This window comes from Lates calcarifer, linkage group LG10, assembly GCF_001640805.2.
Source record: "Lates calcarifer isolate ASB-BC8 linkage group LG10, TLL_Latcal_v3, whole genome shotgun sequence".
Classification (NCBI taxonomy): Eukaryota; Metazoa; Chordata; class Actinopteri; family Centropomidae; genus Lates; species Lates calcarifer.
Window position 1 is genome coordinate 4,036,910 of NC_066842.1, and position 22,519 is coordinate 4,059,428.

At 40.8% G+C, this 22,519-nt stretch overlaps 2 protein-coding genes across 2 annotated transcripts; both read left to right on the top strand.

The window, feature by feature from the left end:
- The first annotated feature begins 46 nt into the window (after positions 1–46).
- Positions 47–12,462, top strand: smc1b (structural maintenance of chromosomes 1B). Its single transcript, XM_018672590.2, has 25 exons — positions 47–749; positions 1,764–1,952; positions 2,153–2,265; positions 2,488–2,691; positions 3,607–3,845; positions 4,174–4,432; positions 4,742–4,882; positions 5,033–5,115; positions 5,249–5,456; positions 5,728–5,913; positions 5,998–6,189; positions 6,295–6,441; positions 6,615–6,752; positions 6,870–6,986; positions 7,154–7,260; positions 7,701–7,842; positions 8,052–8,197; positions 8,474–8,627; positions 8,906–9,004; positions 9,112–9,268; positions 9,411–9,565; positions 10,390–10,541; positions 11,196–11,265; positions 11,669–11,779; positions 11,887–12,462. Exons 1-25 carry the CDS (start codon positions 641–643, stop codon positions 12,031–12,033), a joined length of 3,765 nt encoding a protein of 1,254 aa, XP_018528106.1. The 5' UTR covers positions 47–640; the 3' UTR covers positions 12,034–12,462.
- A 478-nt stretch (positions 12,463–12,940) lies between these two features.
- Positions 12,941–19,337, top strand: borcs5 (BLOC-1 related complex subunit 5). Its single transcript, XM_018672596.2, has 4 exons — positions 12,941–13,451; positions 14,315–14,458; positions 15,276–15,433; positions 15,945–19,337. The coding sequence occupies exons 1-4, from the start codon at positions 13,394–13,396 to the stop codon at positions 16,176–16,178; spliced, it is 594 nt and encodes a 197-aa protein (XP_018528112.1). The 5' UTR covers positions 12,941–13,393; the 3' UTR covers positions 16,179–19,337.
- Positions 19,338–22,519: the final 3,182 nt, after the last annotated feature.

Genomic DNA, 22,519 nt, shown 5'->3' on the forward strand with positions numbered 1-22,519 from the left:
GGCCAAACTCTGGTCAACCTGCATCTTAGATGGACACCTAAGTCTCACTTTTAATTAATGTACTTGAGATGTTTACTTGTTAAATGCAGAGAAATACTATATTAGATGCTTGATGGTAGTTGTAATTACAGGGCACCTGACCTAGCCTTTGATTTCTAACGTATTGCTCCATTTGAATATGTAAAAACTTGTTTTTGATTGCTCTATTTCCATATTCCACAAACAATGTTGAGATTACAGATATTAAATCAGTCCTTTTAGTTGCTCCAACGTGAGTTTTAGTCCAAAAATGTACTAAATAAATTTTTACTTAATAGATTTGAGGCTTAAATGGACCTGGTCTTGAAATAGGTCTAGACCTGAACTTCATAATCTACATTTAAAACACTAAACATAGGATAAGAAATCTAGGATATAGACTATGAATTTAAAAACTAAACAAAATTAGAAGAGGGATAAAATTCCTTTGGTTGTTTTGAGGAGGAAAGATGAAGTGAGATGTTCTTTGTTCCTCAAATGGAGGAAACTTAGTTTTCCCGCTTGTTGTTTGAACTAGTGACCTTCCCAGTCTCCTCTCAACGACGCTGCCTCTGGTGCAGGAATTAGCCGTTTGATTCACATCAGCTAACGCGAAATTAAAATGGGTTATCTGAAACAAATAGATGTGGAAAACTTCAAGTCGTGGCGTGGGAAGCAAGTTATCGGTCCCTTCATGCGATTTAATTGTATAATTGGCACAAACGGCTCCGGTAAGTGAGCTTTTTACCGTCAACTTTTCCCACTCTGTAGCGAGCTAACGCTAGCTGCTAATGCTAACAACGGCTGTCATCAGACAAGGTTTGGTTAGGTCGATATATACACTTATTATTGCCACGTTAATATGTGTTAATGACTTAAGTAAGTTAAGAACACAATGTCAAAGTCATTTTTACCCGCAATTCATGTTAATATTTGCTCAATCCTAAGCTTTAACTTAGCAGAGGCCGGAGTTAGCCTCCAATTAATAAGAGTAAAAAAGGTTAAGTTATGTGACAATACTGAGTTTTTTGCGTCACTTATTAAATCCTGTTAGAAAATAGATAATCAAGAGTAGCTATATAAAGTACAGTTCATACATTCATGAAGCGAAATGTGTGTTTAAAGCAGCACTTAAACTCTCCCTGAGGATCTAGTCCAGATCTGCTAAATCTAGGTATAGTAGTTTTTTTATCTACATCTTATCCAATGCGGTCTGGAATGCAGGGAAAAATCATCCAAACCACTTATTCTGTCTGTCTGTATATTTTAACAAATATAATAAAGGTGTTGCAAATCTGAAATTGTTTAGTAAACAGTTATTATATTCCAGTCCAGCTTTGAAAAGTCTAGGTACAGTGGTTTCTAATCTAGACCTGGTTTAAAGTGGTCTAGATGGAGGGAAAAATCAGCGTGATCACATTTTTTGTGTTTCCACAAATGTTTAAAAGTTTCACAGATCTGACACATGTTTTAAACTGTATGTAGCTTCTCCCAGTAGATCTAGTCCAGATTTGACAAGTCTAACTAAAGCGGTTTTTAATCTGGGCGATATGGGAAAAAATCAGATCACGATATGATTTTTCATATTGGTCAATATCGATATATATCTCGATATAAATCAAATCACTATTTCTGTCAAACTTAGGAGTTTCTTTTTACTCCTGAGTGAGAAGTGAAGATACTAAGATACTAATTGATTTATTTAGATGATTCAAAGATATATTAAACATGTCATATCAAACTAGGCAAGTCCAATGTCATGGACGCTCTGAGCTTTGTCATGGGCGAGCGGGTTGCCTCCCTGCGAGTGAAGCACCTCAGAGACCTGGTTCACGGAGCCCACATCGGGCGGCCCGTGTCTGACACCGCCCGCGTCGCCATGCGGTACTGTGACAACAAAGACCTGGAGACCGTCTTCTGTCGGAGTATCATCGGTGAGGTTCATTTGCTGAGTAGAAATCTCTTTGTATACAAGTAGTTCTGGTTTTGATGCACTCTGAGACCAGTGCAATGAAGATTAATGAGTTTTGTCTTTACACAACATTCAAGCCTGATTCCTTTCTCTCTTCAGAATAAATGTACCAGTCGGTTTTTGGTCAAAACTGTCTTAACTGCCATTCATTGTATTTTTTAGGGGACTCCTCTGAGTATTGCATCAATGGTGTACGTGTTACTCTTGCCAAATACTTGGAGGAGTTTGGGAAGATTGGCATTGTGACCAAAGCTCAAAACTGTCTGGTGTTCCAGGTAAAATGCCAAGGGACTGCATCCGAAAGTATTGCTATATTTATATATATATATATGGGATGTGAGTATATGCTGAAATGACATATTCACCTGATGTGAGACATAATTAAGATCAGCTCTAATTAAATTGTCCGGTAATACTTTAAGTCGTCCATAGAGGAAACAGGAGGTGGTAATAGTGCCTCACAAAACAAGTCTGGTAATCACTGTGCTCCTCACCAGGGGGCAGTGGAGTCCATAGCTTTGAAAGACCCAAAGGAGAGGACCAAGATGTTCGAGCTCATCAGTCAGTCGAGGGAGTACGCTGCAGAGTACAATAAGAAGAAAGAGGCCCTGCTGAAGGCCAAAGAGGACACACAGTTTCACTTCAACAAGAAGAAATCTGCCGCTGTTGAGAGGAAGCACGTGTCCCAGGAAAAATTAGAGGTGAGGTTACACAAAAAGAGGAATATAGTGTTTCTGTCAAACCAGATAAAGAGATGAGACATCACACATTTTCAACTATCTGCCAGATACTTTCATAACCACCTTAGACAAATCAAGTCTCTGGCTGAGCGCAGGTGGCTTGTAGAGGACAAAATACTACAAGAGTACTATCACCAGTATCACAATTCCTGATGTAGTCATGTCTTAACAAGCCTGTGCTGTATCAGACCCCTGGATTAGTTTGGACAGCAGCAGAGGTACAAAAGGTCAAATTGCTTTGCAGTGTCTGGGGTTCCCACAGGAAATTGATTTTGCAGAGGTGGAAATTGATGCCAAACCCGATCACAGCCACTGAAGATACAAGTGATCTGCAAGCAAACACAAACTTCAGACTAATTTCAACTCAATGCTGTTTCTTTTTGGTGAATTTTGTTTAACTGATTTGTCTCTACTTGTCCCACCTTTTTAGGGGTTTTTATTTCTTCTGACATTGCGATGTGCTGTTTTGATTAATTGCTGTGAAAGCGCAATGTGATAGCTAGTGTTGCTTGTAAAATACAGCTATAATGTAGATGTATACAATACTTTCATCAGTTTAGGTAAAGAATACTATGTTCTGCCAGAGTTTCATAGAAATACTTCAACTGCTACACTGGAAATCCACCTGATAATTTTTATAAACTTTCTTTTGAATGTTCTTCCTCTAATTAGGCTTCATGCTGGGATGTGTCTCATGCTGTCTCTGTTGACTTAGATTGGGGAGAGAGCAGCAGGGATAAGATTATGTTATCCTAAATTACTGTCGTATGAGCTCACAGGAATAGTGTCATGAACTGTTCAGCATCGACTGAACTTGTCTGGTGGCCTTAGTTTCTCTTGAGAATAAATGTCCCCCTTCACCTCTCTCTTCTCCAGGCCCAGAAGTACCAGGCACTGGTGGACGACCTTCACCAAAACCGACTGCAGCTGAGCCTGGCTGAACTCTACCACAATGAGAAGGGCATCAACGCTCTCAGCGACGACCTGAGAAAGGTGCAGCAGGCTGCGGCTGTAAAGAAAAATGAATTGGCCGCCTGGGAGGAGACGGTCAAAACCCACAAGAAGGAGCACGGACGTCTCGCTAGAGAGCAGCAGCACATCGAAAAGGCGATCCGGTGTGTTTGTGTGTGTGGGAGAGGTTAAAAGGGACTTTTTTCTGAGGGTTTCTTGTCTATTTTTAGGGGCATTTCTCTGGAAATAAACTCTCAGCAACATTTGAAGTATATCAGAAAGTGAATTTAAGCATTGCTAAACTAACAGAGCAGTAAAAAGTTATTTCATTTTCATGTTTCTCCATGTAGGAATATTTAAAAGGCAAGCCTCTAATGATAGCATCTATTAATCTGTAAAACTAGCATTAAATATAAATACATAGGTGGTCTGTGCCAGCAAATCTTCCATTGACTAAAATGAATCCAAACCTCCTCTGACTCCATCACCCAGCGCCCAGGAGCATATCCTGTCCCAGTCTCAGTCCAAGTACATCAAATCCAAGGTAAACACCTCCCATCACAAGAAGAAAGCTGAGGAGGTCCGTAATGCCCTGAAGAAGGATCAGAGGCTGCTGGCCGTTAAGAAGCAGGAGCTGGCTGAGGGTCGGCAGGAGATTGCTGAACTGGAGAGGACCTGGAGCATCTACGAGAGGCGTGTCCAGGAGCAGGGAGCCTCCCGTGGGAGGGACATCGAGCTGGAGGAAGATCAGGTGAGTGTCTGTCAAACAAAGCTACCTCCTCTGATCTTGAATCAAGTCAGTTAACGTGATGTAGAACAGGGCAACGGGCAGAATGTATCATAAACATGGTTTAATCTCAGTTTGTGGGTCTGTATTAAGTCTCACAAAGGCTGAAAATGAACTTCCATGTTCAAATGAAGGTTGGTTTCATCATTTATTTCTGCTCTTACACTTGTATTAAATATCAGGTAGCTTAGACCTGCAGCTAGCTTAAAAGCAGCAGTGACAAATAAGCAAAAAACATGACTTTTCCATAGCATCCTTATCATGTTTTTGCAGTTAGAGCGCTACAAGGAGCTGAAGGAGCTGGCCCGAAAGCAGGGGGCTGTCCTCAGCCAGCAGGCAGAGAAGCTGCACTGGGAGGTGAGAGCCGACTATGAAAAGTTGGCTTTCGACCAGCGCAGGAAGAAGGAAGTGGAGGTACTGTCAGAGGCACATTTCTGCTGACGCGTTAATAAACACAGACTGAACGGCTGCTGAAAGATACATGTGTCACACTGTTTCACACTCCTGAACCTGTGATTAATGTATCCATAATTAATACCACACTTGAAACATCATCTGCTGCAGGTTGACATCAGGAACAACCAGGCTCAGCTGGAAGATTTGACAAGTAGAGCAGAGAAGCTGGAGGAGTACACCAAGACCTGCAAGTATGTCATGTATCATCCCCTGTACAATGTCAGCTAGTAGAGCACCTGTCAGTCTCTCCATGATGATTTATCAATGACACTTCGACATCAGAAGGAAAGTAAGCATACATTATAAAGGCACCGCATGTCTCAGGTCGTCCATTGAGGAATACCGCCAGCAGGAGGAGAGCCTGAGCGCAGAGCTGGAGCAGGGCCGCCAGCGCAGCGAGGAGGTGAACCGGGAGCTGGGTCAGGTGCTGGAGGAGCTTGGAAACGCTCGTCTGGACAGCCAGGAGAACAGACGCCAGCTGCGGCGCAAAGAACTGCTCGAGAGGCTCCGCAGACTCTACCCTGAAAGTGTGGTAAGAGCTCCTGCTAAATTTATTGGCAATAAACGGCTACAAAAAAGACTATTTCTTGTCTTAAAGGATAAGAAGAATATGACTAAAAACTTTTTAGCACATGGCCCTTTATTGGTAGTACATAACTTATTCAGGGCTATTTTTTTATGCCGCTCATAAATCAAGATTAATTTTCTGTTTTTAGAAGGATAATCCTTGAAAACCAACCAATTATTTGCCAATATCATGTATTGATTTCTTCATTTAATGTGTGGAAATTATTCTGTCCCAGTATGGTCGCCTCTCTGACTTGTGCAGTCCCATCCACAAGAAGTACCAGCTGGCTGTCATCAAGGTGTTTGGCCGCTACATGAATGCTATTGTGGTGGCCTCGGAGAAAGTGGCCCGCGACTGTATCTCGTTCATGAAGGAGGAGCGAGCTGAACCTGAAACCTTCCTGCCCATCGACTACTTGGATGTAAGTTGAAACAGTCTCAAAGCAAGTCCTGACATCATGAACAGTACGTAGCATCAATGATAACCGTCACTATTCTGTGCCCAGGTGAGTCCTCTGCATGAGCGACTGAGGGAGGTGCCCGGTGCCAAGATGGTGGTGGATGTTGTCAAGGTTAACGTCGCCACAGGTGCCGCTCAGCTGAGAAAAGTGGTGCAGTTTGTCTGTGGCAACGCATTGGTGTGTGAGACGATTAAAGAGGCTCGGATTGTGGCCTTTGACAGGCAGGAGCGCCTTAAGGTAAGCTTGACGCTCAACAGGCCTTTCTAATGTTACAACCTAGATCTTTAAAGGAATAATTAATAATTAATTAATAATATTTAGCCACAAGTGTTTTTTCTGTAGACAGTATCTCTGGACGGGACGCTGTTTGCAAAGTCTGGTGTGATCTCTGGAGGCTCCAGTGATCTGCGGAGCAAAGCTCGCTGCTGGGACGAGAAGGACATGACACGGCTGAAGGAACGCAAGGATCAGCTGACAGCTGAGATTCGCGTGAGTCAACATGTGATCTAATCAGCAGTAACCAGACATCTTCAATTAATTTAGTTGATTTCCAGTTCTGTCCAACAATAACTCTTATTCATTTTTATTAAATCGGAGTAACACACTTGAATATTGTAGTAGTTTCTTCCCAATAAATAGACCTATTGTGTTTTTTATGACAGGATCTGATGAAGCTGAAGCGGAAGGAGCCAGACCTGAAACAGATCATCGCTCAGGCTCAGGGTGCTCAGATCCGCCTCAAATACTCCAAAACTGAGCTTGACATCCTGCGGAAAAAAAGCATCCTCAGATGCCAAGCGGTATGATCGAAGTAATTCTTAAAAACACTTGAATTAAAAAGCATATCATAAGTGAAAGGAGTTGACAGTTTCACATTATTTACTGTGTCTCATACTGCCCTGGCTGCTGGCTTTCAGGAGATTTCCCGTATGGAGAGCGAATTAGCAAACCTGGACTCTCAGATCCAGATGCAACAGGAAAGTGTGGAGGCAAAGGATGAAGAGATGAGGAAGATCAGAGACCAGATCAACCAGGTACCTCTGTCTGCAAAAGTTTCACAACTTGTCGCTGCATATTGACTTGGCCTTCAATTGATTGTCTGTACATTTCCTTCCTTTGACAATTTTAACCTGCCAAATCCTTTACCACCCTTCATCTTGTGGTTAGTAATAGTGTATGTACTCGTGATCTTTGTATTCAGATGGAGGACTTAGTGTTTTCTGACTTCTGTGCTGAGATCGGTGTGGACAGCATCCGGGAGTACGAGCAGGAGTATCTGAAACAGCAGACGGAGCTCGACAAGAAACGGTTACGCCAACCACACGCCTGTATTTTCACCAGTATCACATGTGCTAAACTCAATCAGCCAAATTTTGTATTAATATTTTATGACAAACACCTCAGTGATGAGGATTTGCTTTATTTTATTAATATTGTGATTTTATGTGAGGGATTTTTAATGATTTTACAGATAAATTTTAATAATAAGTGATTTTTTTTATTGGCCCTTTTAATACAATCACAACGGGACTCAAGTCACCAACTGTGTAATACAATAAAATTCCTTTTCACTTTTATTTTTTGGTTTTAATTTCTAAAGGAATCTTCATTTTATCATGTGTTTTAATGTAAGTCTATACTATTACTATACATATATACTGTATACTAGTATTTGCACAGTACGTCTGCAAGTTCTCATGTCTTGTGCAGCATCAACACCCTGATGCATCATACATGTCTCCCTTCAGGCTGGAGTTTGAGAGACAGTTTGCTCGCCTGAACACACAGCTGGAATATGAACAAGACCAAGTGGAGCAGCTGAAGAAGAAACTCCACAAAATGGAGGAGATCATCAACAAGGAGGAGAGAACCATGGCAGAGCAGAGGAAGGTAAACACCTCAGGCTTTCCATTCAGTGTTGATGTTGATGCTTTGCTGCTGTTACACTGCCTCTTGTAATTTAGCAGTGGGTAAAATACTAAGCAGACAAGGAGCATTACTCACCTACCCCCTGGATTATTAATCAAAATCTGGGCACACTGGACACATTCTGGCTGAGATCAAACTTTCTGCCACTGTGTGTTTCTGTTCCCCCGCAGGATGAGGAGAAGCTGCTGGTGGCAGTGGAGGAAGTTGAGAACAAACTGCTGGAGCTGAAGAACCAGCTGCTGTCTAAAAAGAGCCAAGTGGCTGCTGCCAAAGCTGAGCTGGACCAGAAAACCCAGAGCCTTCACGAGAGCAACAAGTAACACTTCTCCTGATATTACTAGTGCCTGTTGACGACTATAACTGCGCTGCTGGGTGCTGCCAGGTTTTCCCTCTGCCAGGTGCAACTGTGGTTGCTCATATACTTTTTGATACGGATGCCACTTAATTTATGGATGGTGGGGACTCTAAGATATTTAGTGTAACATGTAATGTTAATTTGTGTAAACCATTCAGGTGTTTGATTATGTTTGATTATGCAAAACCAGAAGACATTAACTTCTAACTTCTAACTTCTTCTAATTCTGTCTCTCAGAGAGTTGGTGAAGCTTCAGCGGGAGGTGATGTGTGCAGAGACGGCTTTGGAGCACAAACGCCTGGCCAGACACAACTTACTGCTGGCCTGCAAGATCCAGAGTCTGCCCATCACTCTGCTGTCAGGGAGTCTGAATGAAATCAGCGAGGTGCAGGTAGGACAGAGAGAGAAGTGCAGAAGTTTGTTTTGACAGTTGACTGTTCTTTGTCTCTCATGCCCCAGGGCTGTGCAGTTTTGGAAATGAACAGAATTTTAATTTGAGCTGAAGCTGTCATATTTTGGATTTAATAAAAAAAGCTGTCGGAGCACTCACATTAGAGTAATGAAGACTGAGAAGTCTCGCTGAGTTTTGGCAAAGTAAAAAAAAAAAAATGACTTGAAGCACTTTTGGTGGCAGTCTTATCTGACGGCTGATTCTTGTGGTTTGTGCAGCTGGACACAGAATCGGAAAGCACGTCAGCCACCATGGACATCTACGAGAGAGAGGCACAGCTGGTCATTGATTACTCTGAGCTGCAAGCAGAGCTCAGGGTCAGACATCAAGCCTTATTTTCTCTTAGTGGTGTTTATTCATATGACCAGAATTTACCACAAAACATGTCTACAGCACAACATGCATTGAATGCGTGTGTGTGCAGGGTTTGCAGACGGAGGAGGAGGTGGCGGCTTACCTAGAGAGGCTGAGGGAGTCAGTGTCCTCCATAGAGGAAGTGCTGCATCGCACCCCTGCCCCCAATCTGAAAGCCCTGGAGAAGATGAGGGAGGTGAAGGACAAGTTACAGGGAGTGACTGAAGGTATAATGAAACACTTGATAGGTGGAATCCAACTACTGTAATCCCTGCAAAAACTGTCCCAATCCAAACCACTTAATTAATATATATAAGTTCATAGTTTCAGATTTCTGCCTGTTGTTGTTTCCTCCTCCTTCTCACTCAGCATTTGATGCCAGCACCAAAATAGGCAGGAAGTGCAGTCAGGAGTTTGAGCAGGTCAAAGCCCAGCGCTTCCACCTCTTCAGCCAGTGCTTCGAGCATGTGTCCATCGTAATCGATCAGATCTATAAGAGAATTTGCAGGAACAGCAGCGCTCAGGTAAAACACATACACACAAGTTTTTCAGTTTTTATTGTATTTATGTAGCTCATCTTTCCCTCCCCCACAGCCATGTTTGTAAAAAAGTAGTGTTAACGTAAGCTCTGCTTCTCTAAACTAGGTTTTGTGTGCGCCTCACACTGAATATTAAACTCTATGTATGTGTATATCTACATTTACCACGAAGGGCACTTAGAGTTCAGTGTAAACAGTGTAAACTACATAATTCTCATCAGCATTCAGCATCACAAATGGTGCTACAGGGTATTACTGATAAGGCCTCCAATGCACTGATTTCAGTTTCTTTAAAAAGGCCTTAGAAGGCATTTAAAAGTATTTAGTTTTATTTCTTACATACTTGCTGTTGGCGATAACATTACTTTAAATTCTGGTTTTAGTAAAAACTGTCCACATCTTTTAATTGGTTCATCCATCCATTCATCCATCTGTTTGCTGTTCCTTGTGCAGGTCTAGGTCGTTTTAATGATTCATTCATGACTTTATGAAGAATTATTAATAAATATTTTATATAGTGCTGGGAAGTGCTGACAAAAATGTCATATATCAATAGATTCATGCACTTGGGAAGCAGTTCTAGATCTCATCATCCTCCCTGGTTTTCATCTATATTTTTCGTACCCTGGCTGGTATGACCATGTGAAACAGGTATTAAATGTCATTCGATGTGATATTAAAAATGTCCTAAAAAAAAGTTTAAATTTAACTTCGTAAATCTTGCTGAATCCCCGTGTTAGAAACAAGAAAAAAGGAGAATGACAAGTTCCAATAAAGGAAATTAAAACAGACTGCTGTATGTGCCGCAGGCCACTCTGAGTGCAGACAATCCAGATGAGCCGTACCTCGGAGGCATCAACTACAACTGCGTGGCGCCAGGGAAACGCTTCATGTCCATGGACAATCTGTCTGGAGGAGAGAAGGCCATCGCTGCTCTGGCCCTGCTGTTCGCCATCCACAGGTAGTCCTGGAGGCTCAATAAAACTCTGGATTACAACACAGCAGTTTATAACAAGATAAAGGAATCATACAAAGCCTATAAAAGCACCGGTTAATGAGTAGCATAAACACAAAAGATTAACATAAATAACTCAACAAAATCAGTGTTTCCTTGACACTGACTGTTAGCTGGAGAACTACCCCCAGCAGACGTTCAAAACAAAATAAGAGGAACTGCTGCAGAGCTGTCGACACACCATGAGATCTCGTTCAGAAACTTCACTTTCTCTCTGGGAAAAATAATAACAGTTGGCCGGGGGTACTTCGCTTGTACTGCACTTTAGTTTTTAAACAGATGACTGGACTATTAAAGAAAAGCTTTGCAATTTGGGAGCTGTTTGATCCCTCCTCTTTCACATCAACAACTTCACATGAAAAACTTTCCTCTGAAGAGACACTCAACATCTCCCCTCAATCCCATTCATCGCAGCTGTGCTTCTTTCTTCTTCTTTCTTTTTTTTCTAGTTCTTTTGACTGATAACAAAACACATGCCCCACATTATCTAGAACTTGTTGCATCAGTTATTAATCATGGCTTTGACATTTGACTCATGTTTACTGGTTTAAGTGTGTCTGTGGCTGTTTGGTACTCTGCTCTTTGTGTCAATCCTCTCAGCTTCCGCCCCGCTCCCTTCTTCGTCTTGGATGAAGTGGATGCAGCCTTGGACAACAGTAACATCGGCAAGGTGAGTTTCCAGCGGCTTCAAGACAGATGTTAGCAACTAGCTGGTGAACATAGTGGAGCATTTAGCAGCTAAAGAGCCAGATATTTTGGACTTAAAGTTAACTTAGAGAGTTAAGGGAATATGTGATAGTTTCTATACTAAAAGATTAATTGATTAAAGAAAAAACAGGTGACAGATAAACTGATAATGAAAATAATCATTATTAGCAGCCTTCATCTATAGTTACCACATCCATACGTGCTGTGAATGTGTATGGTTTTACTTGAAAGATGCAATAAATTTCACTAAAATCACGTTAACACTGTTATGTCAGGTGTTAAATGCTCATCTGTGCAGTGCTATCCTTGTATTTTCATGCATTATATTTGTGCATATCTTGTGTGGTTGTTTTGTTTGCATCTAGGTGACCAGTTTCATCAGGGAGGAGTCCAGAGAGAACATGCAGATCATCGTCATCTCCCTGAAGGAGGAGTTTTTCTCCAAGGCAGACGCTTTGCTGGGAGTCTACTCGGATGTAACAAACATTTAGAAACATGTTAAAAACGTTGGAGAGGGAGGAACTGGTTGACTTCTTTATTACATGATAATGCAGTCACTACATTGTTTTCCTCTCCTTCACAGTTTGATGAATTCATGTTCAGCCGCATTCTGACCCTGGACCTGCAGCCCTACCCTCTGGTTGAGGAGGACAATGGGAAACAGACAGACAAGGAGGTGCACAGAGTGGACAGAAGGCAGGATTCGTATAGCCTGGGGTCAACCGTATGAAATCCTCATTTGTGTTTTTCTTGCCTTTATTTTCATTAACCATATCAGTTCTGATTGTTTCAGCTTTTGACTAGATGTTAAGGCAATCAGTAGTTTTCTCAAATGCCAAATAATGACTTCTGTGTTGTTACAGTGGAACTACTCCTACAATTTACAAAAATTCAAAAGGTTAAATTGCAAATATAACAGCAATAAGAGAGAAGTTTAATTTCAGTGGTTCTTGTTTATTCTCCAGGATGTTCCATGTTATTCAAAGATAAGAAATATTTTCAGCAATTTGTTACTTGAATTATTTTGTGTTTAAAATGCGCTTTTCAAGAGTAACTTGTGTCCTGTTCAGTTGTTCTGTTGTCCCAGAAAACTGAAAGTTTTACCAGTTGAAAGGCAATAAATTCATTTAGTTGGACTGTCCGTATCAGTAGTTGCACTAGAATAACCTATTTTCAGGATCTCACTGTAGACATTCTGCATCTCTGTGGTTATTTTGCATTTCTTGTCTTGTTTTCAATCTCTTTGTGGTTGTTTTCTGTCTTTTTATGGTTGTTTTGCGCCATGTGGTCATTATGTATCTCTTTGGGATAGTTTTGCTTGTCTTTTTAGTCTTTAAACTGAGATCTGTGACCTTCAAATAAGAAATATGAACAGTCACTTTACACAGAAACTCTGGACCAGGGGCCCACTCACCTGCCCAGTAATCCATATTAATTATATCACCAGGAATCATTATTGCATACAGCTGGGAAGTGCTAACAAAGACGTGATAGAAATGTCAATAAGTTCGTCTATTTAACTGCATTCAGGGAGGTATTAAAAAGTGAAAAGTCTTAAATTTGGTTATGTGGACATTGCAGGACCCCTGTGGAGGTCTGGTTCAGTTCCTGGTTTACGTCAGACCTCAGCGGCAGCAGGGGGCGGTAATGTTTTGGTCCGGACACAAAGAAAGGGCAGACCCCGTGATCAATATTTACGGAAGCGTTGCCTCGTCGTGAACCAGTCAGTCATTTCTGTTGTATCATGTAAGGTTAATGTAAAGGTTGTTTAATTCCTTAAAGTACGTGGGTGTCACTCGCCGGCGCCGTTAGGCGTCATTTAGCTTCAAATAAACTTCCGGTAGCTTGTTTGCTAGTGAACTGTAGTACGAATTAACCGTTAGCTAATATAGCTAACAGCCAACTACTCCGACGTCCAGTTCCTCTTTTGTCGACATGGTTGCTTCGTCGTTAGCCAGAGTGTGTTTGGGGGTCATGTGAAGTCTCTGCACGCGGTTTATCATAAACGTTAAAGGGTTTGTTTCGCTGTTAAGTTTCTGGATACGTTCACGAAAGCTAACCGCTAGCGTGCTAGCTTAGACGTTAGCACCATGGGAGCAGAACAGAGCGGAGAAGCGGAGCACAAACACTCCGACTACAGCTCGTCAGGTAAGGCTGTCCTCTCATTAAATGCCTTGTATTCAGTCATTTTCATCTGTTTCTACATAATTAACCAAGGTATGTTAGCTTGCTGTAAATAAAGGGACACTGCACCATTGCACTGTCACTGCCATTAATGGAAAATAAGTTAAAAGTTACTGCAGTACTGTGAGTATTTTTTACTCGAGTGTCATTTAAATTTAACTTCTGCTTCACACCTTAAGTTACTCCACTACATTGACTTGACAGCTGCATATTCCAGCTACTTTCCTCTTAGTACAATCTTCTAACATTAATGTTTCAGTAAAAGTAATGAATATTTACTCTGAATGGACAAATTATTACCTCTTAATATCTTCTGCATATTTTTTGTAGCGTATTTCTGTACAAGCCTGCAACTAACGATTTTGTATTATTGATTAATTTGTTATTTTCTTGGTATGTCAATTAGTCCATGGGTCAATATCTTTAAGAAAAAAAACAACATTGACTTTTACTATTATAGAATAAAGAATAAAAATTGAAAATATCCACTTATGAGATGCTGAAACAAGATTTATTAAATAAAAATCTAAATCGTCTCTCCATCAACTAATTGATTAATTGACAAATCTTTGCAGCTCTGCTTCTGTACTTTTACTTAAATCAGATTTTATATGTAGTATTTTTATTTGTAATGAAGTATGTTTACATTGTGCAGTTACTTCTTTTACTTAATCAAATGATAGAGTATGTCTTTCATAATTTTCTCACCCATTAAAAGGATCAGAGAAAAGCGCAGTTCTCCCAGATCTTCAAAAACTTACTTAAGACATTTGATTACAACATGGTGAACTGACATGAAGTAATTAACAGGAGTGTTGTCATTGCAGTGGTGCCGTCTCCAGCGAAGCAGAAGGCAAAGATGGATGACATTGTGGTTGTGACCCAGGGGACCCAGTCGATGCGAAATATTCACAACGATCCAGACGTCATAAAGCTTCAAGAAATACCCACTTTTCAGCCCCTTTTGAAAGGTACCCAGCTGCTGGCGTAAATTGTAGTGTTATCTTTCACACCTATCCAAAACTAATGCAGTCTACTCCAATTTACAGGTACAATACAATTAAAATGATCAGTTTTTAATGAAATTGTTTTGAAAGGTGCCAACTTTATGATCATTTTGGATGCTGCAGTTTTTTGTCTGTAATGGTAGGAGGTATTGCAGAGATTTAGAGTGCATTCATTTTTAGCTACATGTTCCTAACAACGAGTTGACTGAATGCAGAACAACACACTTCAGTCCACAAGTGCTCATCCACAGCACAAATCCCATATGCTGTGGCAAATACTGAATGCTTTAAAATAAATATGTGCATTTATAAACATGTAAAGTATTAAACCACCAACTGTAATTGGGGCCACCGTGCCATTTCAGGTTTAGAAATGTTTAGAGCCCACGTTTTATAGAAGTCAGACAAAAGATCTGTACAATGCACTAATAGCTTCAAATTAATTTAATTTGTGATATGAGCACAGTGTGTAGGTTTTTAATCTTGAGTTTCCACATGAGGATGCCGACAGTTTCATCTTATTTTCAACTGGTCCCCTCTGGTCTGTTTTTCAGATTCTGTGTAGTGAAGCTAATTGTCGCTGCAACCCATTATCACTGTGTTAGAAGGTGGATAATGAGCCAAGTTTCCTGTGTAGGCACACTCCTGAAATAGCAGGAAGGGCAGTTCTGTCAGATCCTGTGCTGAGCTAATTGCAATAATTACCAAGTGTTATGCTCTTGTCAAGTGTTACTCTGTTCCAACATGTCCATGTAAGTCCTCTGCTTCTCTCCCTCTGCAGGAGTGTTGAGTGGCCAGACGTCACCCAGCAGTGTGTGTCTGGAAAGGCTGGATGCTGCTCAGGTTCTGCAGCTCTGCGTCCGGTATCAGGACCATCTACACCAGTGTGCCGAGGCCGTGGCCTTCGACCAGAACGCCCTGGTCAAGAGGATCAAAGAGGTAAAAAACCAGCCCATCAATGCAGCTTCCCACTGGGATTAATGGTGCGCTCCAGTTGTACTCGGAAGTCGTAATTTCCCAGCTCCTGGTCGTAAGTTTCAACTTGAACGCCTCCTGAAGTCGGATTTCCAACTCAGAAAACGCAAGAATTTAATAGTAGTGAACACTCTGAACACTCTTGAACATGGTCAACTTGAGACAGACGTCACTCCCAGTTGCGACTTCCGACCCCTGATGTAAATGGAACGCAGCATTATCCCGGTGTGCCTGATGGCCAGTACACCACTGGGTGTTACCAAGGACCAGGTGCTTGCCAGCTGTGATTTTCCGATCCGAAGCTGAGCTAATGTTGTTGACTGTGTAGAGCTGCAGATGTTTTTATTACTCTTTCTGCAGTTTCTAAAACATTTCTGAGTTGTGTAAATCGTCTAAGCTATTTTTACTGTGATTCAAAGTGTCATCAGAAGTCAAAGACTGTCTCTCTGTCTTTCTCCCATCTGTTTCTCTCCAGATGGACTTGTCAGTGGAAACCTTGTTCAGCATAATGCAGGAGCGCCAGAAACGCTACGCCAAGTATGCCGAGCAGATCCAGAAGGTCAACGAGATGTCCATGATCCTGAGGCGCATCCAGATGGGAATCGACCAGACGGTGCCGCTGATGGAGCGCCTTAACAACATGCTGCCTGAGAGCGAGCGCCTGGAGCCCTTCAGCATGAGGCCTGATGGGGATTCTGCCACAAAATAGCCTCCTGAAATCCAGCACAGCTGCCTCCCACCCAAGTCTCCATCCAGTCCTCTGTCCAGGAGAAAGTGCAGGTCTGTCCAGCTGTAGGGATGCTAAGTGTTTACATTAGTAGAAAAATGCATTAAGGTTTTTTTTGTTCTCATAGTAAGAGAGGAGCACAGGTGTAAATGAGTCCGCTCTGATCAGTTCTTTCTATTAATTTAATGCAGGACATTTTTCTCAACGCACATGCACTTAATAAGCAACATCCTACTTGCTACAGCACCTCTTAACGACAAACCTGAGTTTAACCACACCCCTCTGCTACTGGCTGCTGTGTTCGAGCAGCTGTGAACTTACGAGGTGCTGCGTTCAAGTACACCCCTCATCCATACAAGTGGAGAGTGGATATTGTCTTTTTTTATCCCCTCCCAGCAGGGAATAAAGCTGGCAAGTTTCCAGGCACAGGCTTTCTTTGCTAATCTAAAGTCAGGGGAGGAACAAACACATTTGTAAGAGGCATAATGAATTCCATATGCTCCAAAAACTTGTCCCGCAGGTGTGTTGCAGGGTTTAGAGACACAAATAAGAGTGTGAGCATCAAAAAGATATCTCTAAAATGTTTCGTGCTGCTTTTGAGATTTACATACACCTGTCAAAACATCAGAGCCACTTGAGAACTGGCAGTGGATTGATTCTGGAATTTGCACTTCACATCACAAATATTTGTTGTTTGTGAGCCTGATTTTCATCTCGCGCCCACGGCATGTGCCTCGACCGATGTTTGAAGATCCCTGGCAAGAACTGCTTGCGTGCAGATTGACTGGTTTTAATTTTCAGAACTATGTCGGTGTATCATTTTTGGGATGTTATGATGAAGAAATTCACGGAGAGTACGAACGAAGAAGGATTATTGCGTTTGGATTTACATGAGGAGCACATCGGAAGTAAAATGCAAAGCCTCTTCTTGGACATTCTCAACATTCTCGTGAACGTGTGAACTTAATTTTTGGGGTGAACGTAATATAAATTAATTTGGGTACTTGTGCTTGAGCAGTTGTGTCAAGACTTTTTGCATGCAAGACAGTTTAAAAAAAGGACTAAACAGACTCCTGATGCTTCAGTTCAGCAGATTGTTAAAGAAAATGGATGCAGAGGTGAACATATAACATTTTATGAACTTCCCTGCTCGTCACAGATCTCCGTCCAGACCACGCTTTTAGATCATTTCAGCATTAACTGTATGTGTTTCAGCTTTTCACAATGATAGCCAAACATCACACATACCAAAGATTCTTAAGTTCTCAAAGCTGTTAGATTAAAAGTCATACTTTGGGTCTCAAAACCCAACATGTTTTCTCTCTTACCCTTACCGGTCTTTATATCCAGTCAGATAGTTTTGGTTTTATTGGCCCTGGTGTTGAAATATCTTTCTGCTGCCTCCACATAACAATGTATGAAACTGGAATTTTATTTCTGGTGCTTACAGTAACAAGAAATGTTCTTGTTACTCAGGATAATCCACAAAACACATTGTTAATATACATAGACTATATAGATATCAGAACTATTAAATATAACTTTTTGATGCCGTGAGCACCACAAAACAAAATTTAATTTGCATACTTTGTATTTGGTGGAAGCAGAAATCTCAGAGGCAGATGTCTTTTAAAATAAAACCGAATAATGCTAAAGTTTTTTTTTTTCGTATTATGGTGAGACAACGCTTTAACTCCCTAATCACTGATCAGTTTGCATTGTGTCAATAAAGAAACAAGACACTAAAAAAAAAGGTCAAAGATGGTGTTATTGCTATAGAAGTGTTACAGTATGGGCCTGTGTAAGTCCAGTAGGTGGTGCCAGAGGTAACTCAACAGTCTGTGGATTCTTAACTCAAACAAAGTTGTTTCAGTGAACATGCTGTTCATGCTCAACCACTGACCGTCAGAGGACTCAAACCTGCTACTATAAAACTATCTAATCGCCTGTTTTCATGTCCATTAGTTCTACTATTGCTTCAGAAAGCCCCGTCTCACCTGAGCAGGTAATGTATTCACATCCACAACCCCTTTACTGCTAAAGACAGTGGTTACCACATTTCATAGGCTGGTAACCCCCAGCTTAAACACACTTAGATTGGACAGTATCCAACAACTCAACAAAATCTGTCCTTAAAGTCAAAAGTCTAGTTACTTTCAATGTACGATCTGATTATTTATTTTCCCTTTTCATTGAGACTGAGCTGAGATATAGCCGCATTTTTTGAAGCTCTGTTTACAGCGATAAATCTTATCTTTGCTTCAGAGCTGCAATGATTAGAATAGTCGGTAATAACAATTTTGATGTAAAAATGCCAAATATTTGCTTTTTCAAACTTCCCCTATCAGGATTTGCAGCTTCTCATCTTGTTCTCGTCATGCGTGATCAAAATGAAAAATGTTGTGTCGAACAAACCGAGTAGTTTAAGGACGCCACTTTGAGTTGGGTGCTTAACCGTTAAGTTGCAGCCCTGCATCACTTGCTGTGACATTCGCTATTTGAAAACTATGATAAACTCAGAAGCAGGAAAATGTATTGTGTTACTATGACAACCAGCAGCCACGAGCTGTCACTTTACTAGCTGTGAAATGCATAAATTAACTAGGTTTTAATGCCGCCATTTTGAAATGTATCACTTACTTTTGCTGTTCCGATGTGCTCGAAAACTAAATGTAAAACTTAAGTTCCCCCGATTTATGTTGTTATGTGTTTAAGTTGGTGAGAGGTCGTTAAAAACACACACCAAAAACGTTGAATTCACCACCTTGGCAGACATTGCCATTGTATACAAAATCAGAATTAGGCATTATAGCTTTTTTCTAGAAACAAGTTGCTGCTAATGGTGCGAGTGGCTTCTCTCTGGACACAGCAGTGAATGGAGTTTTCCCCATGAGCCAGTGTGATTAAATTGGTTGTGTACGGTGTTGAATTTTTCAGCAGTGTATAAACATGCTGAACTCAATTACACCTACAAAAGGATCCTCCTCTGCCTGGCTTGCTTTGAGGTGCAGAATTAGCCCAGTTCCTTGACATAAGGGACATAAGCCAGAGACAAGTTTTCTTTTGAATTTAAAGCAGAACTCCTTTGATATGTTATCACCTTTCATGTGTAAATTAAAAACTGGTGAGAAATGTCTTAAATGGCCTTGGGGGTATTGTTTGAACATTGGAACAGAAATGGAAATTGTCACTGCGTTCTGGGGCGAGGAGGTGTAAAAGTTCCACGGAGTCTTTGTAATGAAGAATAGCTCCTGACGCTCAGAGCTGGATATTAACGCCACAAGATGATACAATACGATCCGCTACCAGGAAATTCATTCTCTGAAATGAAAGAGGAAATCCAATTTCCCCTGTATACTTCTCATTTGAATATAAATCAAAGGCTGGTTTGCACCCTTTTTCCTTCCTGTTTTGCCCACTCAAAATTGGAAACATGAAAATAAGTCTAGGCCTCTTATCCCTGTCATCTCTCAGGGTGAAATGCAAACCAACACTGGTTGTTTTCCTGTGATAAGAGTCAAATTTCGACTTTCCAGACAGCATGTCAGTGAAATGTGAAAAACATTCAGTGTAATAACTTCTCAGTTACACAATTCAAATGCATAAATAGTACTTTTCACCCTCTGTGAGGTCTTATAATAGTAGAAAAAGACTCATAATGTGAGTTTAAGTTGCTTGGATCTGTAGCTGGAACAATCAATAGATTAGTTGATAGATTATTCTGATAATCAGTTAACTGTTTATGTCATTTTTCAAGCAAACAACTTTCTTCCAGCCTCTTATTTGTCAGGAGTTTTTATGTGATTAGAGCTGAAACAATCAAGTGTGTTAACTGCTCAACAGAAAATTTGAAGTCATTTACAATAATTTTAATAATCAATTTATTGATTCATTACTGATTGCAGCGTCTTTAAAGTGAGGATTTGCTGCTTTTCTTTTCTTTTAGTTTGGAAATGTTGGCTGCACAAATATCTTTGGATTTTGGAGCTTGACGTTTTCAGTAAGGACATCAATAAGTGATTTGAAGGTCTTTAAAAAATAGTCCCCCCCCCCCCCCCCCAGTGCGGAGGTTACAAGCTCTGACTCGGGAAAAAATATTTTCAGGTCCCAGATTTACCGGAGGAACACTAATATTACAAACACTATTTAATTACTTTAAACAAGTCAGTACTACTGTATGTGACATATTTACATTCTTGATTTATAACCAGTGTTATAGTTTGTGCAAATACCTTTGTAATAATTGATTTTAGCCCACTAGTCTACAAATAGAAGTAAATTCACCTTAGACATTTTCTGTAGCCAGAAGCTGGTTAGCTTAGCTTAGCATAAAGGCTGTGAACAGAGGGAAACAGCTAGCCTGTGTCTGTGCAGAAGCAACAAAATCCACCTACCAGCACATCTAAAGCTCATTGATCCAGATGTTCAATATGTACAAAGAACAAGGTGTAATATTGAAAATTTGTTTTACAGGTATGTTACTGTACGTGTTCGGCCATCTCTTCACTAGACTCTTTTAATGTTACTGCACCCTGCAAAGAAGCACTTTCAAAAGGAGTAATCCTTTTCAGACGGGGTTAGGTCAGCGACTGGTGAGACTTTTTTAGTTTTATATTCACTTTATCAATACCCTGCTGCAAAAAGAAGGGAGAGGAAACATGCTGCATAAAGAAGATCACTATTTCCTGCTCAAGAGTAGGTTTAGACACACACTGCTGCTTTAAATCGACTGCGATTTTTCTTTTTATCACACTGAAGTCCCACTGTACGAGTGCCAAACTCAATCCCTTTCCCCTCTCAGCAGGTTAAAACCATTTGGCCCAGGACTGTTGTAAATACTGTACCAGTGAGTAGCTCAAGGAAAGGCGAGAGGCGTGCCTCAGATGATTGCCTGTATTGACTCTATTGACTTTCATCCTGTAAAATTACCCAGCACTGCTTTTTTATTTGACACCCAGTCACCTCCAGTGATAGATACCGAGTGGACCCTCCCTCTTGAGTTGCAGCCAAACATTATCCCTCTTACTGGAGACATGAATTCCACCTCAGACCAGATCTATCAGGGGACATCTAATAAAGCACTTTGTTGCTTCATTGCACAGTCGTGTTCTCAAGGACACTGAGCCGCTACAGCAAAGTAGCAGCACCTTGTCCCTCCAATGAAATACCACGGCTCTGTTAGTGTTTATTAGGATGACAGTATATCAACTGGCTGTCTATTAGAGCATCTGGAATGTGCTGTTTGGTCTCTAAATCACTTACATATAGCGTAATGAGGGATATTTAAGACGTAGGCTTTCACCTGGAGGACCAGCTGTGGCCACACTCAGCTGTCAGGATCAGTTCAGCTCTCGCTCAAGGACACTTCAACACCTTGGCTTTTTTGGGACGGGAAAGAAATGTCCCTCATTATCAGTTTTTACAGTCTGTATTTTTGTTTTTTTTAATCCACTCTCCAAAAGAATCCATTCACTCAACCAGAAACATTTTAATATCAAACAGAACTGATTATGTAAATACAGTGTACAGTTTACCCTGTATACATACAATACTATAGTCAATATATAGTACACACAGTACATATACAGATTTGTATTATGATTAGAGTCCTTTAATTTTTATCTCCAGTTCTGCTTCCATTCAGTGTCATTTGAAGTTTCTGACCTTTGACCTCTGTTTGTTCTGGTTGATTGTGAAGTGCCTTTGAAATTAAACAAGAAAATTAAACAAGGAAAGACACGAAGTTTCTCTTGAGAAACAGATATACTCAATTATTGAATATAAATTCTCAACAATATGGATGTAAACTAACATTGGAGCAGAAATCGAATTGAGCTTTTTGCCTGAATATTGACAAGAAATGAACGAACATTAAACATTGAACGTTAAACTCTTGGGCCACTTTATAGCTCCGGTCAAAGTTAGTGTCAAAAACTATGACATACGTGCCTTTCAGCATGGCACTTTGCTCCCAAACGCTCCAGTGAAGCGACCAGCAGCACAAAATCATCACAGATGTGAGTATTGGCAAGTGAATAATGTGTAACACATCCTCCCCCACCGTTAACTTCCCAAGTCATCGGTGTAAATAAGAACATGTTCTGGATTTGTCTGGATAAATAAAGGTTTAACAACAATAATAAAATGAAGAAATAAACCCGGGATAATGAAATTTTACACCAGAGCAAACACACTGAAATTGGTGGAGAACTTGCTGCCGATCAAACGTGGGACGGTGAGAGACTCAGATGGTGATTCAATGCCACCGGGGCTGCTGCCATGAAATCCGAGTGACAGCATCATGTCTCATCTGAGACAGCCTG